Below are 16,683 nucleotides of genomic sequence, written 5' to 3'. Positions count from 1 at the left end.
CAGCGGTCGGTCTCAGTGACATAGTGTGGGCATAGGGCCGTCGGCTGCCAGTAAACAAAATGGCGCCGACGGCCCTATGCCCTCACTATGTCACTGAGACCGACCAATAGCAGCGGTCGGTCTCAGTGACATAGTGAGGGCATAGAGCCGTCGGCGCCATTTTGTTTACTGGCAGCCGACGGCTCACGCCCAGGAGATCGTTCCCGGACCGCTCCTGGACCCCCGCTGGACCACCAGGGACGTTTGGCAGGTCTTGGGGGGGGTCAGGAGGGTGGGGGGTTGCAGGAAATTAATTCGGCAGGTCTTGGGGGGTCAGGGGGTGGAGGTTGTTAATTTAAAGGGTTGGGATGGGGGGGGGGGTTTGGGGGTTCCCACAGAAAGAAAAGTTTTCTGATCTGGGGAGTGGACCGAAATGGCCCTCCCCAGACCCGAAAACAAAATGGGGAGAAAAAAAAAAAAACTATGCACTCCCCTAATTTGCTCCATAAGACGCCCAGACGCAGAGCCGGTTTAGCACAATTTTTTTTTTTTTAAATTTTCCCCCTCTGAATCCTAGGTGCGTCTTATGGTCAGGTGCGTCTTATGGAGCGAAAAATACGGTAATTCTACTTTGTGCGCCAGTATTCTAAGCAGCAGTGCCTCCTGCTCTCATCGAGACTGAAGTTTATGGCAAGCAACAGAAAGTAAGGGATCAAATTGAAAAAGAAAAATCGTTCAATCTAAAAAAAAAAAAAAAAAGGAGAGACAATTCTGGTTGGTTCTCACTATGGGACTTTCTCTCAGCTCCTGAAATGATTTTTCACAGACAGACCCTCCATTCAGTGCTGCAGCGCAGACCAGATCAGTGAGTTTACCCAGGACAAATCAATCATGACAGACTGAGGGAGGCCCAGAGACAGCAGGATCTTCCCTCTACCATTTTCTATAGGTTTTTTTAATATATTTTTTTTTAGCTTTGCCAGGTTGTGACAAAACATCGTCTTTTTCCTATGAGTTCTTAAACCCATCAATCTGCTGCACACTTCAGTGCTTCGGTAAAAAGCGCGGCTCCTTAAATAGCCAAGCATTTGCAGAGAAAAAAAAAACAATATACGCTGCGTTGATTTTCACCGAACCCTACGTGTGAGCGTGATAAGGCAAGGCATTTCTTCTAGTTCATCATTTCTCTCAAAAGCTGTCCAATCTAATGGGCAACCTGGAAGACAACCGCCTTCTGTAAAGGTTGACTTAAGGCTCTGGGCTCCTCTCTAGCCCCTGGAGTTCAGAGATAAAGAGCAGCTCTGTTGACAGAATGATGGACCAGGGCTTCTGAGGTGACAATGGGTTTTCTGTCACTATTTCATTCAGTGGCTAACAAGATGCCTTGGACATCAGGCTTAGGGGCAAAAATACAAATAAAAAATTCACCTCTGACCAATAACAGCAAACATTTTAGAAAGCTGAAAAATCTGAAATGTAAAGATGTTCATTTATCTATGCCCAGGGAATCTCTGAAAATAGCAAATAAAAAGTCCTCCCACAATGCCGTCTCTCCAGTGAAATAAATTTCCGATCTACAGTCACGGAACGTTCAGGTTATAAGAAAAATGGCCCAAGAAGGAACCTTTTTAAGTATACGGCATCGGCGCCATGATTTCCGATATGTTGCTCGATTCATTTTCCTGGAATAATGTTTTGCAAACCTTCATTTTAAAAATCACCTGCATGCAATTTCCTGTTTATAGAACTGAGCAAACTGGAATGTCTGTGACCCGATAACCAGTGCCCGGTCCCACCCTGCAATATTTAAGTGTCTTCCTAAGGTCTGATTCAAGTAATTTTGCAATGTCTGCCCTGCTTAAGCTATATTTCTAGTTTAAAATAAGGATGCTGGAATAGCAGGATACCTATTCAACACTGACAAAAACAAAAGCAAACCAATTGCTTTGGTAAAATGCATGGCGGAATCATATGGTAAAAAGGCTAGAAGAAACCTTATGAGATGATAGACCATCTCCTGCCTGTAGGCTGATTTGCTCCACCTAAATCTCAGGCCAAGATTTATCTAACCTGTTCTTAAAAATTCAACCACTTCAACAGGAGGCTGAGACAAAGTTCACATGTTATCGTTACAAATGAGCCCTGTAGACAAATAGCATGTGTAGTTTTTCTATAGATAATTTTGCAAACTTTTTAACAAATTTCAAGTGTATTTTGCGCTAACAGTAAATAAAAAACTAGAAACATGATGGCAGAAAAAGACCGCATGGCCCATCAGTCCAATAAATTTAGCATTATAATTCCCATCGTTCCCTCAGAGATCCCCTTGTATTTATCCCACGCTTTCTTGAATTCAGCTCCTGTTTTTGTCTCCACCACCTCCACTGGGAGGCTGTTCCCTGCATCCACCACATTTCCTAAGATCACTCTTGAGTCTACCCCCTTTCACCCTTCATCCCATGACTTCTTGTTCTACAGCATCATATCTCCCCTATCTTGCCTTTCCTTTAGGGTGTACATGTTTAGATCTTTAAGTCTATCCCCATGTACTTTACAATGAAGAGCACTGACTATTTTAGTGGCCACCTTCTGGACCAACTAAATCCTGCTTTGCTTTGCAACATTTTACATTGCGGCAACTCCTTAATTATCCATTTAAATACAATTTCATAAGTGTAAAGCTGCATGTGAAATGTTACTATTTGCGAAGATGAAAAATTTCACAAGGTCCACTGCATATGCAAAACAGGGAAAACGAGGCGTTTTCCGTTTGCTGTTTTTGTGTGCAAAGCAAACTAGCGTCTTCTAAATATCCTCCACATGTAATTTAAACTCATTACTTCCTGTTCTTTCATCACACAGAGCGGGAGGATGACTGATTGCGGTCTGCACTGCAATCACCCTTTATCTTTTTGAAGACTGCTACTAAGTCACCCCCCCCCCCCAAAATGTTATACTCAAATCATCCTGGCTGTCCTATTTTCCTTTCTCTACCCTTTTTTTTTAACCCCTTTCCTTTCCCACTATTTCTTTTTTTTTTTTTTTTGCATAAAACAGTGTGCTCGTTGTGTTAATCCACTTGAATGCGCGGGAATAAAGATCCACACAAAGTAATTCAGGGTGCTAGCTTTTCATCCGGCTAACTTAAAACATTTCTTGACTAGCTTTCCCGAGGGGGTCAAAACCCAAGGATCAGATAAAGGGAGAGGCTGTCACTTGAACAGAGAAGCCAATTTTAATAGGCATATATGTTCTCTCTATTAAAACCCCAGCTTCTTTTCTCTGTTCCAAGTTATATTACTCCCTTGTTTTATTGTAACTGCAACCCTTAGCTTTCACTTGTTCAATGTTTACTATTACCATTATTATTAGGATCAATGTTATTTATTACCTTTTTTGTTCCCTCTACACTTGTTAATTGTAAACCGACATGATGCGATATCTAACGCGAATGCCGGTATAGAAAAACTTTAAATAAATAAATAAATAAATTGCAGGTTACATTACAATCGGACCGATACAGAAAAACCTGCGGGAGAGCGGGCGAGCGCACGCTCTCCCGGAGTGCGCCCAGGCCACTCTCCTGGGCGCGCGATTCAGAAAAACAAAAAATGCAAATGAGGGCCCGCGGTAAAAGGAGGTGCTAGGGACATTAGTGTATCCCTAGCACCTCCTTTTTGACAGAAGCGGCGGCTGTCAGCGGGTTTGACAGCTGACGCTCAATTTTACCGGCGTCGGTTCTCGAACCTGCTGACAGCCACGGGTTCGGGAAACGGTTGCCGGCATAATTGAGCATCCTTCTTCCAAACCACAGGCTGCGGGCAGATTTAAAAAATATTTTTTTTATTATTTTTAATTTTTTTTTATTTTTGGGGCCTCCGACTTAATATCGCTATGATATTAAGTCGGAGGGTGTACAGAAAAGCAGTTTTTTCTGCTTTTCTGTTCACTTCCTCGGTGCTGGCCGAAATCAACGCCTGTCTTTGGCAGGTGTTAATTTCTGAGAGTAAAATTTGCGGCTTGGCTGCACATTTTACTTTCTGAATCGCGCGGGAATAACTAATAGGCCCTTCAACATGCATTTGCATGTTGCGGGCGCTATTAGGTTTTGGGGGGGGGGGTTGGCCACACGTTTTCGACGCGCTATTACCCCTTACTGTATAAGGGGTAAAAATAGCACGTCGAAAATGCGTGCCAAACACGGGCTAACAGTACGCTCCACCGGAGCGTACTTTACTGTTTCGGTCCGTATGTTGGTGTGAAAGGGAAGGTTGGAGGAGGGGTGGCATGAGTAGGAAAGGGGGATTATCAAAGTGACAAGAAGGTGACAGAGAGGCAGCTGAATTCTCTCTCATACTGATTTAGGAATCCTAAGTCTCTGTTAAGTCCTTTTATGATTGTTTTGACATATCAAGAGACTATAAGTAATACCACGCTGGATCAGGCCTAGGTCCACTGAGTGCAGCAAGTATCTGGCAGATCCCAAAGAGTAGATCAATTTCCCAGAGTTAGCAATGGCTTTCCCTACTCTCTCTGACTAATAATATTTGATGGACTTTTCCTCCAGGAACTTGTCCAAACCTCTTTTAACCCCCACTATGCAAGTTGCATTGACCATGTCCTCTGGCAACAGATTCCACAGTTTTACCTGCTCATTTTGTTTAGATCTGATAAAGGGAGTGCAACTTCCGAAAGCTAGTCAAGAAATGAAAAGATGTCACCTTACTATTACTGTTTTCTTTTTGGTTTACTGATCTTTATTTCCATGTACTTGTTTTTTTTGTATAGAATGGAACTTCTTTAATGAAGACAAGGGGAGGGCAACAATGAAAGTCATTTCTGCAGAAAGAGGCTGTTTGATTATTGCACACTTTCTTTGCTGGTAAAAGTGCACGCATGCGTAAACAGTGTGCATACCAAGTAAGGAGACCCACAGATATGGTACACCCTCTGGGTGGGGGAGATTCCGTTTGTGTCCATGTTAACCATGTTGGAAAATGTTTTATAGATATACTGTTGTGGTACTACTAAAAGCCCACTAGATAGTGTGGTCTTTTAATGTGATGTTGGGGAAATAGTGTTTATGTTCTTCTATAGATTTGGAGGTTTCTGACTGGGTGACCAAGTGCAATAGGAGCTATAAATGTGGGAACTTTTGGCAAGTTTTTGCCCTTTTCGGAAAGGAACGGGTAATAGGGATCTCCAGTATGTGACCAGCTGAAGTAGCCGGCCTGTGGGCTGGCGAGCCCTGGGGACCCTCCCAAGTAGGAGTGGGATCCTGTAGGGGACTCTTCCTGTCAAGGGGAGTGGCCTGTGGCCATGGAGAGGCATAGAGTAGTTTTCTTCCTCCTCTCGAGGAACTAACCAGGAATGAAGTAACCAGGAGGTGAAAAGGAGAAAAGGTTATTCCTCTCTCTGAAGAAGTGGGCCAGGAGTTCAGGAGTGAGTCTAGAAGAAGAGTGCCACAGCGTATTCTCTGAAGTGCAATGATATGGGAGGAAGGTGGTGTGGAAAGCGTAAGAGAGGTCGAAGACCACAGGAGTGTGAGTAATTTAGGTAAATGGGAGTTGCACTTGGCAACTACACATACAGTATTGGATATTAAACACTGCATTGATTTGCCTTAAAGAAAAAAGAACTATAAATTTTCCAAAATGCAGATTAATCTCTCCAAAAGAACAACTAAGGAATTACTTTCAGGAGATATTACAATTACCACCTGAAAATTTACCATCAGTATCTAATGCTTTTTTTTTGTCATGGAAGAATGAGATACAAACAGGAAATCAACCAGTGGAGGAAGCTTCACTGAATGTAACCAAACTACTTGAGACTTCTTATAGTTCTCAGGTGAAGAAGAGAAGTACTCTTTGGTCAAATTTACTCTATCGTCTGATAGAGACAAAGTTTTGAAATTGTATTTTGAAATAGACCCTCTCACTACCTGGGACAAAAAATATGGATTTATCCCGACGTCTCTAAAGATACCCAACTAAGACGTAAGGGCTGTCGTATATTTTAGCTAATCAGCGCATGCTTACAGATCACTGCTTCAAATTCAGCTCAAGTCCAGAATAATCCAAAGCTATTACAATCTAAGAGCTTTCTGGTGGTCTATATGAAATGACTTTGTGCTTTCATTCTGATCTCCAGTGGACCCGTCTTCACTGCGCTAAAAATCCTCTCTTACAATTTGGCATTAATTGGCAAGCAGTGTTGGCGATCTCTGGGGAGAGGCCAAAGACCGCATCGGTTTGCAGACTGAATTACGGTTGAGGCATGCGAGCAGGCCAGTGCAGGGGAACCTTGCACTGTTGCTCCTTGTGCTGTATCCAGCATAGTTGGTTTTTTTTGCTCTTATTAGTTTTATTTTTGTATAAATGAAGACTTTAGTTGATCAGTGCTGTCAGCTTCAGCCCATAGCGCAGGCTGTTCCAGTGAAATTATCAGACTGCCTCGAGAAGCCATGGTCATTGTTGGCCACCACTTTTTAAAGCCTGGGGCTGCTTTTCAATACGAGAGATCTCTCTGCGCCGAATCAGAGTGGGCATCTCATGCGGTGCTGCACAACTGGGCTACACATCAGAACACAGCGGGGGAAGGCTGGCATGATGTACGATTCTTATAAAAGATTCACACTTGGTGTTTCCCACTGCACAGACAATCATTTTGCCTTCAAGTTTCCTTACAGTTCAGTTCCCTCCAAATGACCTACGTCAAAACACTCCGAATGGAGCTGATGGCGTGTCACAAGTACAGAATGGAGAACCGGGTCTGCTCAGTCAATCTGTCACTTTCCGCCATGGGTTGTCTGGTAAATGATCATTTAAGTTCACAACTAATTATGTTCCAGGCTTCACTACCAAAGTCCATGAGAAAATAATACAAAAACATAGTTTTCGTCTAAACATGACCTAAAGGGACAACAAATGCACTGAAATATGTGAAGGACAGGTTATTTATAATTCTCTGCACTACACATTTGTTGGCAATAATTTGATTTTTTTTTTTTGTAGAATTGGTTTATGTATTTTGTACACTGTGAAATGATACACGAGTACTAAATATAATTTTTAAAGTAACACAGGTATAGTTAGATATGACAGAATAACATCCAGGTTAAGAAAAGGGGGTATTCTATCATTTGTTATTAATTCAAAGGTAACATACTAGATTGTGGCTCTTGCGTGACATTCCTATCACTGGATATTGAAGCAAAGCTGGATGCTGCAGTTCTGTTTGTCACCAAAAACCTACGCCGAACACTAGAGATGAAGGATGATTTCTTGGTAGGAGGAGGGGTGAGGTGTTTTTTCAATTGTGTGTGGTCCTAATAAAGGATGTATCCATTTTATTAAAAAAATATAAAAATAGTTGGAGTGAAATGTAATGAACAGAGAGAGAAAGAATAAAGGCCAAGGAACAGGTATTCCCCTTCGTAAGCAAAATAAGCTCCTGCTGCTTTGCTGGGGCTGGGCAGAGAGGTAACAGGAAGTGAAAAGTCCTACATAAAAATGAAGAGACACCTTTATTCAACTGATTTCTCGTGAAGTTCATGTCAACTGAGACAGTGGTTTTCTTATTTCTTTTCTAACTGTGCTTGCCATTTGGATATAAACATCAGCAAATTGTTTGAAAGAAGACTGGAAGCAACGATTACGGTCCTTGACGTGTCAGCCTATTCCCAGTCCTCCCTTCCTTGCTAGCTCCTAATTCTAGCTTGGGTTGGCCTGAAATGACTCCCTTGACATTTCTTTATCGTAGACGTACTGAATGCGCACAACTAAAATGCTGAATCGGGGTTGGGTTGCTGGCGATGTTGGGGTACATATACGAAGATGATAGGGTTAGGCTTTTGGGGGGGGGGGGGGGGGCCTCTTCAATGCCACTTACACACACAAATCCAGGTTTCAGATAGCGTAGGTGACTCTTTGTAAAAAACCCCAGTGGGCGCACAGGTGGGAGCGCATGCACCACCCCATTCCGCTCGTACATTTACGCACGCTTGAAGTAGGCATTCCGTGGGGGGGGGTGGGGGGAGGATCTGCATGCAGACGTTTGGATTTTCAAAAGTCTGCGCTTGAGTTTACGCACTGCCAGGAGCTGGGGTTGAACCTTCCTGTGTGAAACTTTCCCTCTGAAAACCGTCCTAAAGTCTACGGGTGCCAAGCACCTGCAGACCTGACGCGTCTGCGCACAGTCTGAAAGTTAAGCTTCCCTCCCCACTGGAATATTTCTTCTTGTTTTTCGACCCTCAGAAAATCATTACACTCCCAGCACGTCTACTCCCATAACTCAGCGAGGAGCTCTGTCTTTTTGTCCTTTGCAACTTAGTTACTGCACCATAACTGTAAATCTTTGTTAGACATACTTCAGACACTGATTTGGAATTTATGTCTTCCTGTTAGGAGTACTTAAAACCAGCACACCAAACTGCAATTTTCCATTTACGTAATTAGGAACAGTGCAGTCTTGCTGCGCAGTGTTATGTGGCCCCGGTTTTAACTCACAACTTCGGATATTCCAAGCTCTGACTGCTCTTTACCTGCACTTGAAAAGCTTTAATCAATTGTGCATTTACAAATAATAGCCACATATGTCTTCCTTTGCTCTGCAGAGTTTGATTATGCTGTTTTCGGTCAATTGCCAGGTCTTGCTGGAGAATTAAGTTGGAGATCTGGCAGATCTTTGATGTCAGAATATATTCCTTACATATATAAAATGAAAAACGACAAGTTTTGTCTATCAGATGGAATGAAATCTATCATTATTATTATTGTTAATTAAAACTCATCTTCACCAGAGCAGGGGCACTTCATCTGGAAGATATGAGAGAGTACTTATCCAGCTAAGTGGTCCTGACTTCTTTTGTTGTCACTATTTTCCCTTTTTTTTGGGGGGGGGGGGGGGCCTTTAAGGGCCAGCGCAGCAGAACTGGAAACCTAAACATCTCTGACCTGGAGTTAGGTTAAGCTTCCAGCGCTATGAACACCCAAGTTGTGCCAGCACGCCTCTCTGCATCGGAAAATACTACTTACTGCCCTCATTTGTATGGGTTTTCCATGCGAGAGCGCTAAGCAGTACTCCCATTTTGGAACACACGTTTTCTGCACGCAAAACCTCTTGCTGCGTCGGGAGTAAGTTTTGTGCACAGAATAAGTGAGTTGAAGAGCAGGTAAAATGGTGCATTCGGCTGAACGCACCTTTCTGCATTGGCCTGTGAGAGTTCTCAGACAGGAGTCAAAGAGTAGGACTTCTGGGACACTTGGTGTCGTCCTTGAGTGACAACTGAGACTCCCTCCCTCCCCTCTGGGAACCCCCAGCTGGCTCAAGGAGCAGAAACCAAGCTTGGGATCCAAGCCCTGTGCTAATTCCTGAGTCTTGAGTGTAATGCTTTCCCCCTAAATCACATTGTGCTTTTTGCACAGGTCCTCTGTTTGCATGATTCTTTTCTGTTGAACTGTTGCTCAAAAATATACACTTGGGCAAAAGAAACACCAGCTCAGACTTGTGGAAGGAAAATGATTTGGTGGCTGTTTGCACTCTGCTCACTCTACTTTTGCCCGAATCTAGCCCTTAAGAGTGCCAAATACTTCTGCTGAAATATTTCTCTGATTGCTACAATATGGCCCAAATGCCACAGGTTATCTGTGGGCGACCTGCAGTAACTCTGGAGGGTAATTCTGTTGTTTGCAACCAGCTACCCATGTGCTGCCCAGGTATTTCCGTGGCAAGCTGAAGATTTTTAGTGGTCTGCGCTGGCAGCCAAATTTCTAGCAAACGCATGAAGCAATAACTCACAGAAAGTGTTCCACTTACACATTGTAGCTCCAGATTCTGGCCTGTTTAAGGAACTGATGATAACAAAGCCAAACCCTTCGTTCTCTTTGCGATGAATGATGACATCACTGGTTTGCAAGCCATGGGAAGCGAAGCCCTCTGGGGGGGACGCGTTGCTGAGCGCGGGGTTATTGCTGTTGGGGTAAGCAGCGTAGTCACTTCGCGGAGAACTGTGGTGTGTCGACGCCGAGCCTGGGCTCCTGCCGTTCTCCGGACACGGGTCACCTGGAAGACACATGGCCACCGAGGTTAGGGTACAGTACAATGGAGGCAAGATGCCTTATGATGTGCACATATTTACACTGCACAGAAGACTGTAAATAAAGACAGTGCTGCCTAATCTGAATCAAAAGAACAGAAAACAGAATGCAATCACCAGGCAAGTCCAGGGGGGTTCTGCATATCCCACCAGGCGTGCTATATCCAGAGGCTAAAAAAATAGAAACAATTTTTAAATATTTTCTTTTGAACCTTAATTTGTAATTCATTTATTTTCCCAATTTATAAATCTGCTTTTCCCTTTGGCGCACAGCACAGTATAAGAATCAAGCAATAGTTGTCTTGGTGGAGATTCGCCACCACTACTGCTATTACTGCTGCTTATCATTCCCATAGCCCTGTGAGACACAAGCAGCAGGGTGCCGAGGCACCACAGAGAAAGCCTGTGGCTCTGCTTCCACTGCTGTAGAGCTCCGTTGGACCATCAGACCTCTTCATCTTAGGACATCTAATGCAGGCTTCTGTCCACACAACCTAAACATTAGATTACTGCTGTTTAATTATGAACTTGCTGGGATGTCAATTTAGTTGCACTGTTTTCTGATTGGCAAGACCAGCGAGTCATTAACAGATCAGGACTAAGGAGAACATTTTGGTTCCCGCGAACCATAAATAGGTTGGACTTTCACAAATGAATTAAAAATATGTGCTGCTGTCCTTGTCGATATGTTAATGATTGCATATTTACAGTCTCCATGTGGTTTTCCAAGCTTGATGTGATATCTCTGGGGTTCCTGGCTATGTCTTGCACTGATTGCGCTTTGCCTGCACATTAAGTGTGCATACTTTTCCGATTTTAAAAATATATGTGCATATATTTTACACCAGAAAATAAAGTGGGACTTGCATAAATCAGGATTTACACATGTAAGTCAGTATATTTTAAAACAAGTGTACATAGTGAAATTGCCAGTTTTACCAATTTATTTATTTAATTGCTTTTGTACACCATCATTCCGTATTCAATCATAATGGTTTACAAGAAATAAGAACATAAGAAATTGCCATACTGGGACAGACCAAGGGTCCATCAAGCCCAGCATCCTGTTCCCAACATTGGTCAATCCAGGCTACAAGTACCTGGTAAGTACCAAAACACTAAGTAGATTTCATGCCACTGATGCTAGTAATAGCAGTGGCTATTTTCTAAGTCAACTTGATTAATAGCAGGTAATGGACTTCCCCAAGAACGTATCCAATCCTTTTTTAAACCCAGCTACACTAACTGCACTAACCACATCCCCTGGCAACAAATTCCAGAGTTTAATTGAGTGCTGCGTGAAAAAGAATTTTCTCCGATTAGTTTTAAATTTATTTATTTATTTTTTAACTTTTATATACCGACATTCTTGCATTAAATGCAAATCATGCCGGTTTACAGTGAAACAGAAAAAGCAGGAAAAAATTCCTTAGTCGAATACAATGAAACAGCTTAGTTAACAAAGGAAACATAAAAATAAATTTTTACATATACACAAAGGTTTGCAAGAAGGGGTGCATAAAGGGGAGAGCGCCTTTGGCGCGCGACGCCTGGTGTTGAGGCTGTCTTAACTGTCTGATGTTAGTGATGTCATGGGGGGGCGGGTCTAACGATCGCAGCACTTACATCGCTGCTTCTTTCCAGTTCCAGGTGAAGATCAAGCTGTTTCCTTCACTTCCCCTCCCATGACTGTGGGGTGAGAAGCGCATATTAAATGTGCTACATGTTAACTTCATGGAGTGACCCCCTAGTCCTTCTATTATCCAAAAGAGTAAATAACCGATTCATATTTACCCGTTCTAGACCTCTCATGATTTTAAAAACCTCTATCCTATCCCCCCTCAGCTGTCTCTACTCCAAGCTGAACAGCCTTAACCTCTTTAGTCTTTCCTCATAGGGGAGCTGTTCCATGCCCTTTATCATTTTGGTCGCCCTTCTCTGTACCTTCTCCATTGCAATTATATCTTTTATGGGATGCGGCGACCAGAATTGTACACAGTATTCAAGGTGTGGTCTCATCATGGAGCAATATAGAGGCATTATGACATTTTCCGTTTTATTCACCATTCCCTTCCTAATAATTCCTTACATTCTGTTTGCTTTTTGACTGCCACAGCACACTGAGCCGATTATTTCAATGCATAATCCACTATGACGCCTAGATCTCTTTCCTGGGTGGTAGTTCCTAATATGGAACCTAACATCGTGTAACTACAGCATGGGTTATTTTTCCCTATATGCATCACCTTGCACTTATCCACATTAAATTTCATCTGCCATTTGGATGCCCAATTTTCCAATCTCACAAGGTCCTCCTGCAATTTATCACAATCTGCTTGTGATTTAACTACTCTGAATAATTTGTATCATCTGCAAATTTGATTACCTCACTTGTCGTATTCCTTTCCAGATCATTTATAAATATATTGAAAAGCATAGGTCCTAGTACAGATCCCTGAGGCACTCCATTGTTTACCCTTTTCCACTGAGAAAATTGTCCATTTAATCCTACTCTCTGTTTCTTGTCTTTTAACCAGTTTGTAATCCACGAAAGGACATTGCCACCTATCCCATGACTTTTTACTTTTTTTTAGAAGCCTCATGAGGAACTTTGTCAAATGCCTTCAGAAAATCCAAATTTACTACATCTACCAGTTCACCTTTACCTACAAGTTTATTAACCCCTTCAAAAAAGTGAAGCAGATTTGTGAGGCAAGACTTGCCCTGGGTAAAGCCATGCTGACTTTGTTCCATTAAACCATGTCTTTCTATATGCTCTGTGATTTTGATGATTAGAAAACTTTCCACTATTTTTCCAGGCACTGAAGTCAAGCTAACTGGTCTGTAGTTTCCTGGATCGCCACTGGAGCCCTTTTTAAATATTGGGGTGACATTAGCAACCCTCCAGTCTTCAGGTACAAAGGATGATTTTAATGATAAGTTACAAATTTTAACTAATAGATCTGAAATTTCATTTTTTAGTTCCTTCAGAACTCTGGGGTGTATACCATCCAGTCCAGGTGATTTACTACTCTTCAGTTTGTCAATCAGGCCTACCATATCTTCTAGGTTCACCGTGATTTGGTTCAGTTCATCTGAATCATTACCCATGAAAACAAATAAATTATAGGAATTAAGATAATAAAATAACAAAAGTATGAAATAAATCATGAATGACATAAGTAATCAGATCCCAATTACTCCACCAGTTCACCCAGTCCTTCTCCAGGTCATCGAGATCCTCTTGGTTCTTCAGCCTGAACTCCCCCACTTCACCCAGACCTCCCACCCAGTTAATAGTACACAATAAATACATTTAATATCACTTTCCAAAGATAATTAGCAGGTGTAAATTTACATGAGAAAGTTGGCAAATTTCTACATGCGTGTCTTTTAAAACAGCAAATTAGACATATATGTGCTGGCCCCACCGTAAAACGCTTCCTTTCTGTGTGTTAAAATGTGCGCACGAAAGCAAAAATACCTGCATATGTTTGCGACTTATAAAGCAGCATGTACACTAGTAGATCCCACTTACGCGCACATATGCAAATGTTTGTGCATGTTACTTAAGTCTTGGAAATTCACTCCATGCTTTGTACAATTCGACTGGATGGTTGTAAATTTTCCAGAAAATTTTGTGCGCACAAAATAGCAGATAGAACTTGTGTGGAACAGATTTGGTGGGATAATTTTCAAAGTGGACTTATGCGCCTAAGTCTGCTTTGAAAATCAATGTAACTTATGCAAGTGTTTGCGGCATACATTAAGCGGGATGTTTGAAAAATATCCTTCCTATTCCATGTGCTGCAATTATCAGAAACACAATAAAAAAATAACAGATTTTTGAAAAAGAGCATGCATTTACATACAAATGAAAAGTGGAGAAAATAAGCTGCCAATATAATTTGGATTAGAGCCATAATTCTCTCGCAGCACTCCAACTCATGCACTTGTGCAATGTTCAGCGAAGAGCAGAATGACATGGAAGAAAAAACTCATCAAAACTCAACACTCTTACTGGTGCCAAGACTGGCGACATCCGCGGTCAGCACAAGAAAATAAACATTTGGGTACTGAGACAGGAAAAGTAAGAAAACGCATAAAGGAAACCCCATTTTCTGGCTCCTCAAATTGTGATATACCTTGTTGGTGATAGTAATGTAAACTTTTCTTACGGCAGACGCTCCTGCCTGCGGCACAAGGGTGAGAGAGAACTATTTTACTGTCTTCCATTCATGACGGCACGACCGCATGCCATGGCAAGCGAAGAGCTGTGGCGTCTTAACTCACAGAGGAAGAGGAGGCAGTCAGAATAAGGCAGCTCAGAAAAGGTCAGCTGTGCATTTCACTTTAGGGTGGCGTCAACCGGGTCTGTTTAGCTTTAGTGGTTTTCAACACAAAATCGAGACGCATCATGACTTGGAGGCCAAGGAAAAAATGGTCGAGTTGAAATCCAGTGGGAAACGCCGGAAGAGATTTCCAACATTTTATTTGCAATGGCGGGGCACTTAGGTGAAGGAGTTCAGAAAAAGGGCGCATGGATAAGGGACCTGAGTTGTCAACAGCAGTGCAATTACCGCATTAAAAAAAAAATAAAATAAAAAAGGAGGGCCTGCTTCCATAATGTTTTATTTTCCCATATACAGAGAACGGGGGAGAGGGGGGAAGCCTCAGTAAATCAGGCCCGGAATAAACAAGCACCTGCTGTACATAAACCACAGGAAAACTCCTCTCATGAATATGTCTACTCAAATCCTTTATTTATCTCCTCCCGGGAGCAGAGCCATAAAGACTCTGCTGCTGACGAATGTTTAAATGTGCATGAGCCTCTCTGCTCGGATGAAGCATTAACGCTGTTATTATTATTTATTTATTGGGTGCTCTCAAAAAAAAGCACTTTACACACACTCAGTACAACAATAAACACAGTACAATAAGCAATCAGATACTATGAATACAGAGGACGGAGAGGCCTGTGGAAAGCAAGACAGTATGTAAGCCCGGGAAGATTTTCCTTCTAGCACATCTACTCTTCAAACCTATGTCTAGAGGAGGGGTTTTTGCCCTTCTTAAATAGAATTTATAGAATTTCCAGACAAGATTCCTTTCTTGTGCAATGTACAGTGTGGTCCAATGAGAAACTGTTCTTTACGCAGACAGGTAGTGTCCTCTATCAGCCCTTGCATGTCTTGGAAACAAAATGATTAGAGATAGTCAGGAGAAAATAAAACGCAAACAATTATGAGGCTGCCACATTTGAACTGAAAAATCTCTTAAGAGTTATTGGAGCAAATCTGTGACTAAATGCCACAAGAGAGATCTCATTTTCTAGCTGTCATGTTTGGGAAGACTGAAAATTGTTTATGTCCGCCGACCACCGGGCTGCGGCAGGAAGAAAATGATCTTACCCCAGTGAAGTGACCAGGGGCTCTGCTATAAATGAATGCAGCGGTCTCCGACTTTCAGTACACACAAGCAAGCTCATCATACAGCAAGCAGCAAGCTGCAGGCAACTTTTTTGTCTTTCACTTTTACAACAAAAGCATATTTTCCCCTGAAGGTGTTTACATTAACCCACTCTCTTTGCAAAGACTTGTTGAACTCTGCTCAACTCAAAGCAAGCAAGCAAAAAAAAAAACACCAAACAAAAAACTCCCAAACCGAAATGCATTAATTTGCAACCCTTAGGGGAATTAGTGATCTGCCCAACAAAAAGATAAAAGTAATCCCAGTATCTTACGTATGAATATTTTTTTTTTATGTTAGGGGGTCAATTACTGAGCTCTCTTCTATTTTTCCTGCAGCTTGGTCATTTGCTCTGAAAACGCAGGGACGCACATGACATCCTGTAATACAGTGGAGAAGAAGCAGGCCCTGTAGATTAGAGCAGTGGGCCGAGAGCCAGGGAAGCCAGGGTTCAAATCTTTCTTCTCTCACCGATGCCCTTTGCTACCCTGAGCAAATCTCTTCGCCCTTTATTGTCTCATTAGGCCATGATGTGGACCCAATTTTTTTGTGCGCAGACCATACTCTCAATGCAGCAAGGAGCTGCATGCACAGAAAATGCGCACACAAACCAGCCTAAAGCTGTGTGCATACATTAGCACTTCTCCATTTAAATCCCATGTTAATGAAGGCAATAGCACTTACTCCCCATCGCAGAAAGGCTTAATTCAGTGTCGCCAGAACTGGAGCTAATGTTAGTGCCTGGGGCTGAACCTGGAGTTAATGATGCACAGGTCCTGTATTCGGAATTTATGTGCATAAAACATAATTGGTAGACAAATCATGTTTTACCTGCAGGGAATATACTGTGTACACATTTTTGCTTATCTGCACAAATTGTGATTTGTATGCAGAAATCTTGTTTTATGTATAGAAGACGCTATTTGTGTGCAGGAAATATGTTTTCTGTGCAGAAAATATGTTTTATGCACATAGATCATGTTTTATGCACATAAATCATATTTTACGGACTCTGATCATGTCTTCTGCACATATTTTCCAGTTAGTGTGCTTTTTAAACCCCCAATGCATTATCTCACTGCATTAGGAGTTAATGCAATTTTTACTGTGTGAGCAAAGAAAATATGAGCTAAAAT

At 42.2% G+C, this 16,683-nt stretch overlaps 1 protein-coding gene across 12 annotated transcripts in view; it reads right to left on the bottom strand.

Moving 5' to 3' along the window:
- MAGI2 (membrane associated guanylate kinase, WW and PDZ domain containing 2) overlaps nucleotides 1-16,683 on the bottom strand; it is a 1,548,202-nt gene that overhangs the window by 205,776 nt on the left and 1,325,743 nt on the right. For all 12 annotated transcript variants that reach the window (XM_029615849.1, XM_029615851.1, XM_029615853.1 and 9 more), the window contains one exon: nucleotides 9,799-10,044. In XM_029615849.1, coding sequence (XP_029471709.1) covers nucleotides 9,799-10,044 — 246 coding nt within the window. The remainder of the gene's footprint in view (nucleotides 1-9,798; nucleotides 10,045-16,683) is intronic.

This window comes from Rhinatrema bivittatum, chromosome 9 (assembly GCF_901001135.1).
Source record: "Rhinatrema bivittatum chromosome 9, aRhiBiv1.1, whole genome shotgun sequence".
Lineage (NCBI taxonomy): Eukaryota > Metazoa > Chordata > Amphibia > Gymnophiona > Rhinatrematidae > Rhinatrema > Rhinatrema bivittatum.
This window is presented reverse-complemented; position numbering and strand designations above follow the sequence as displayed.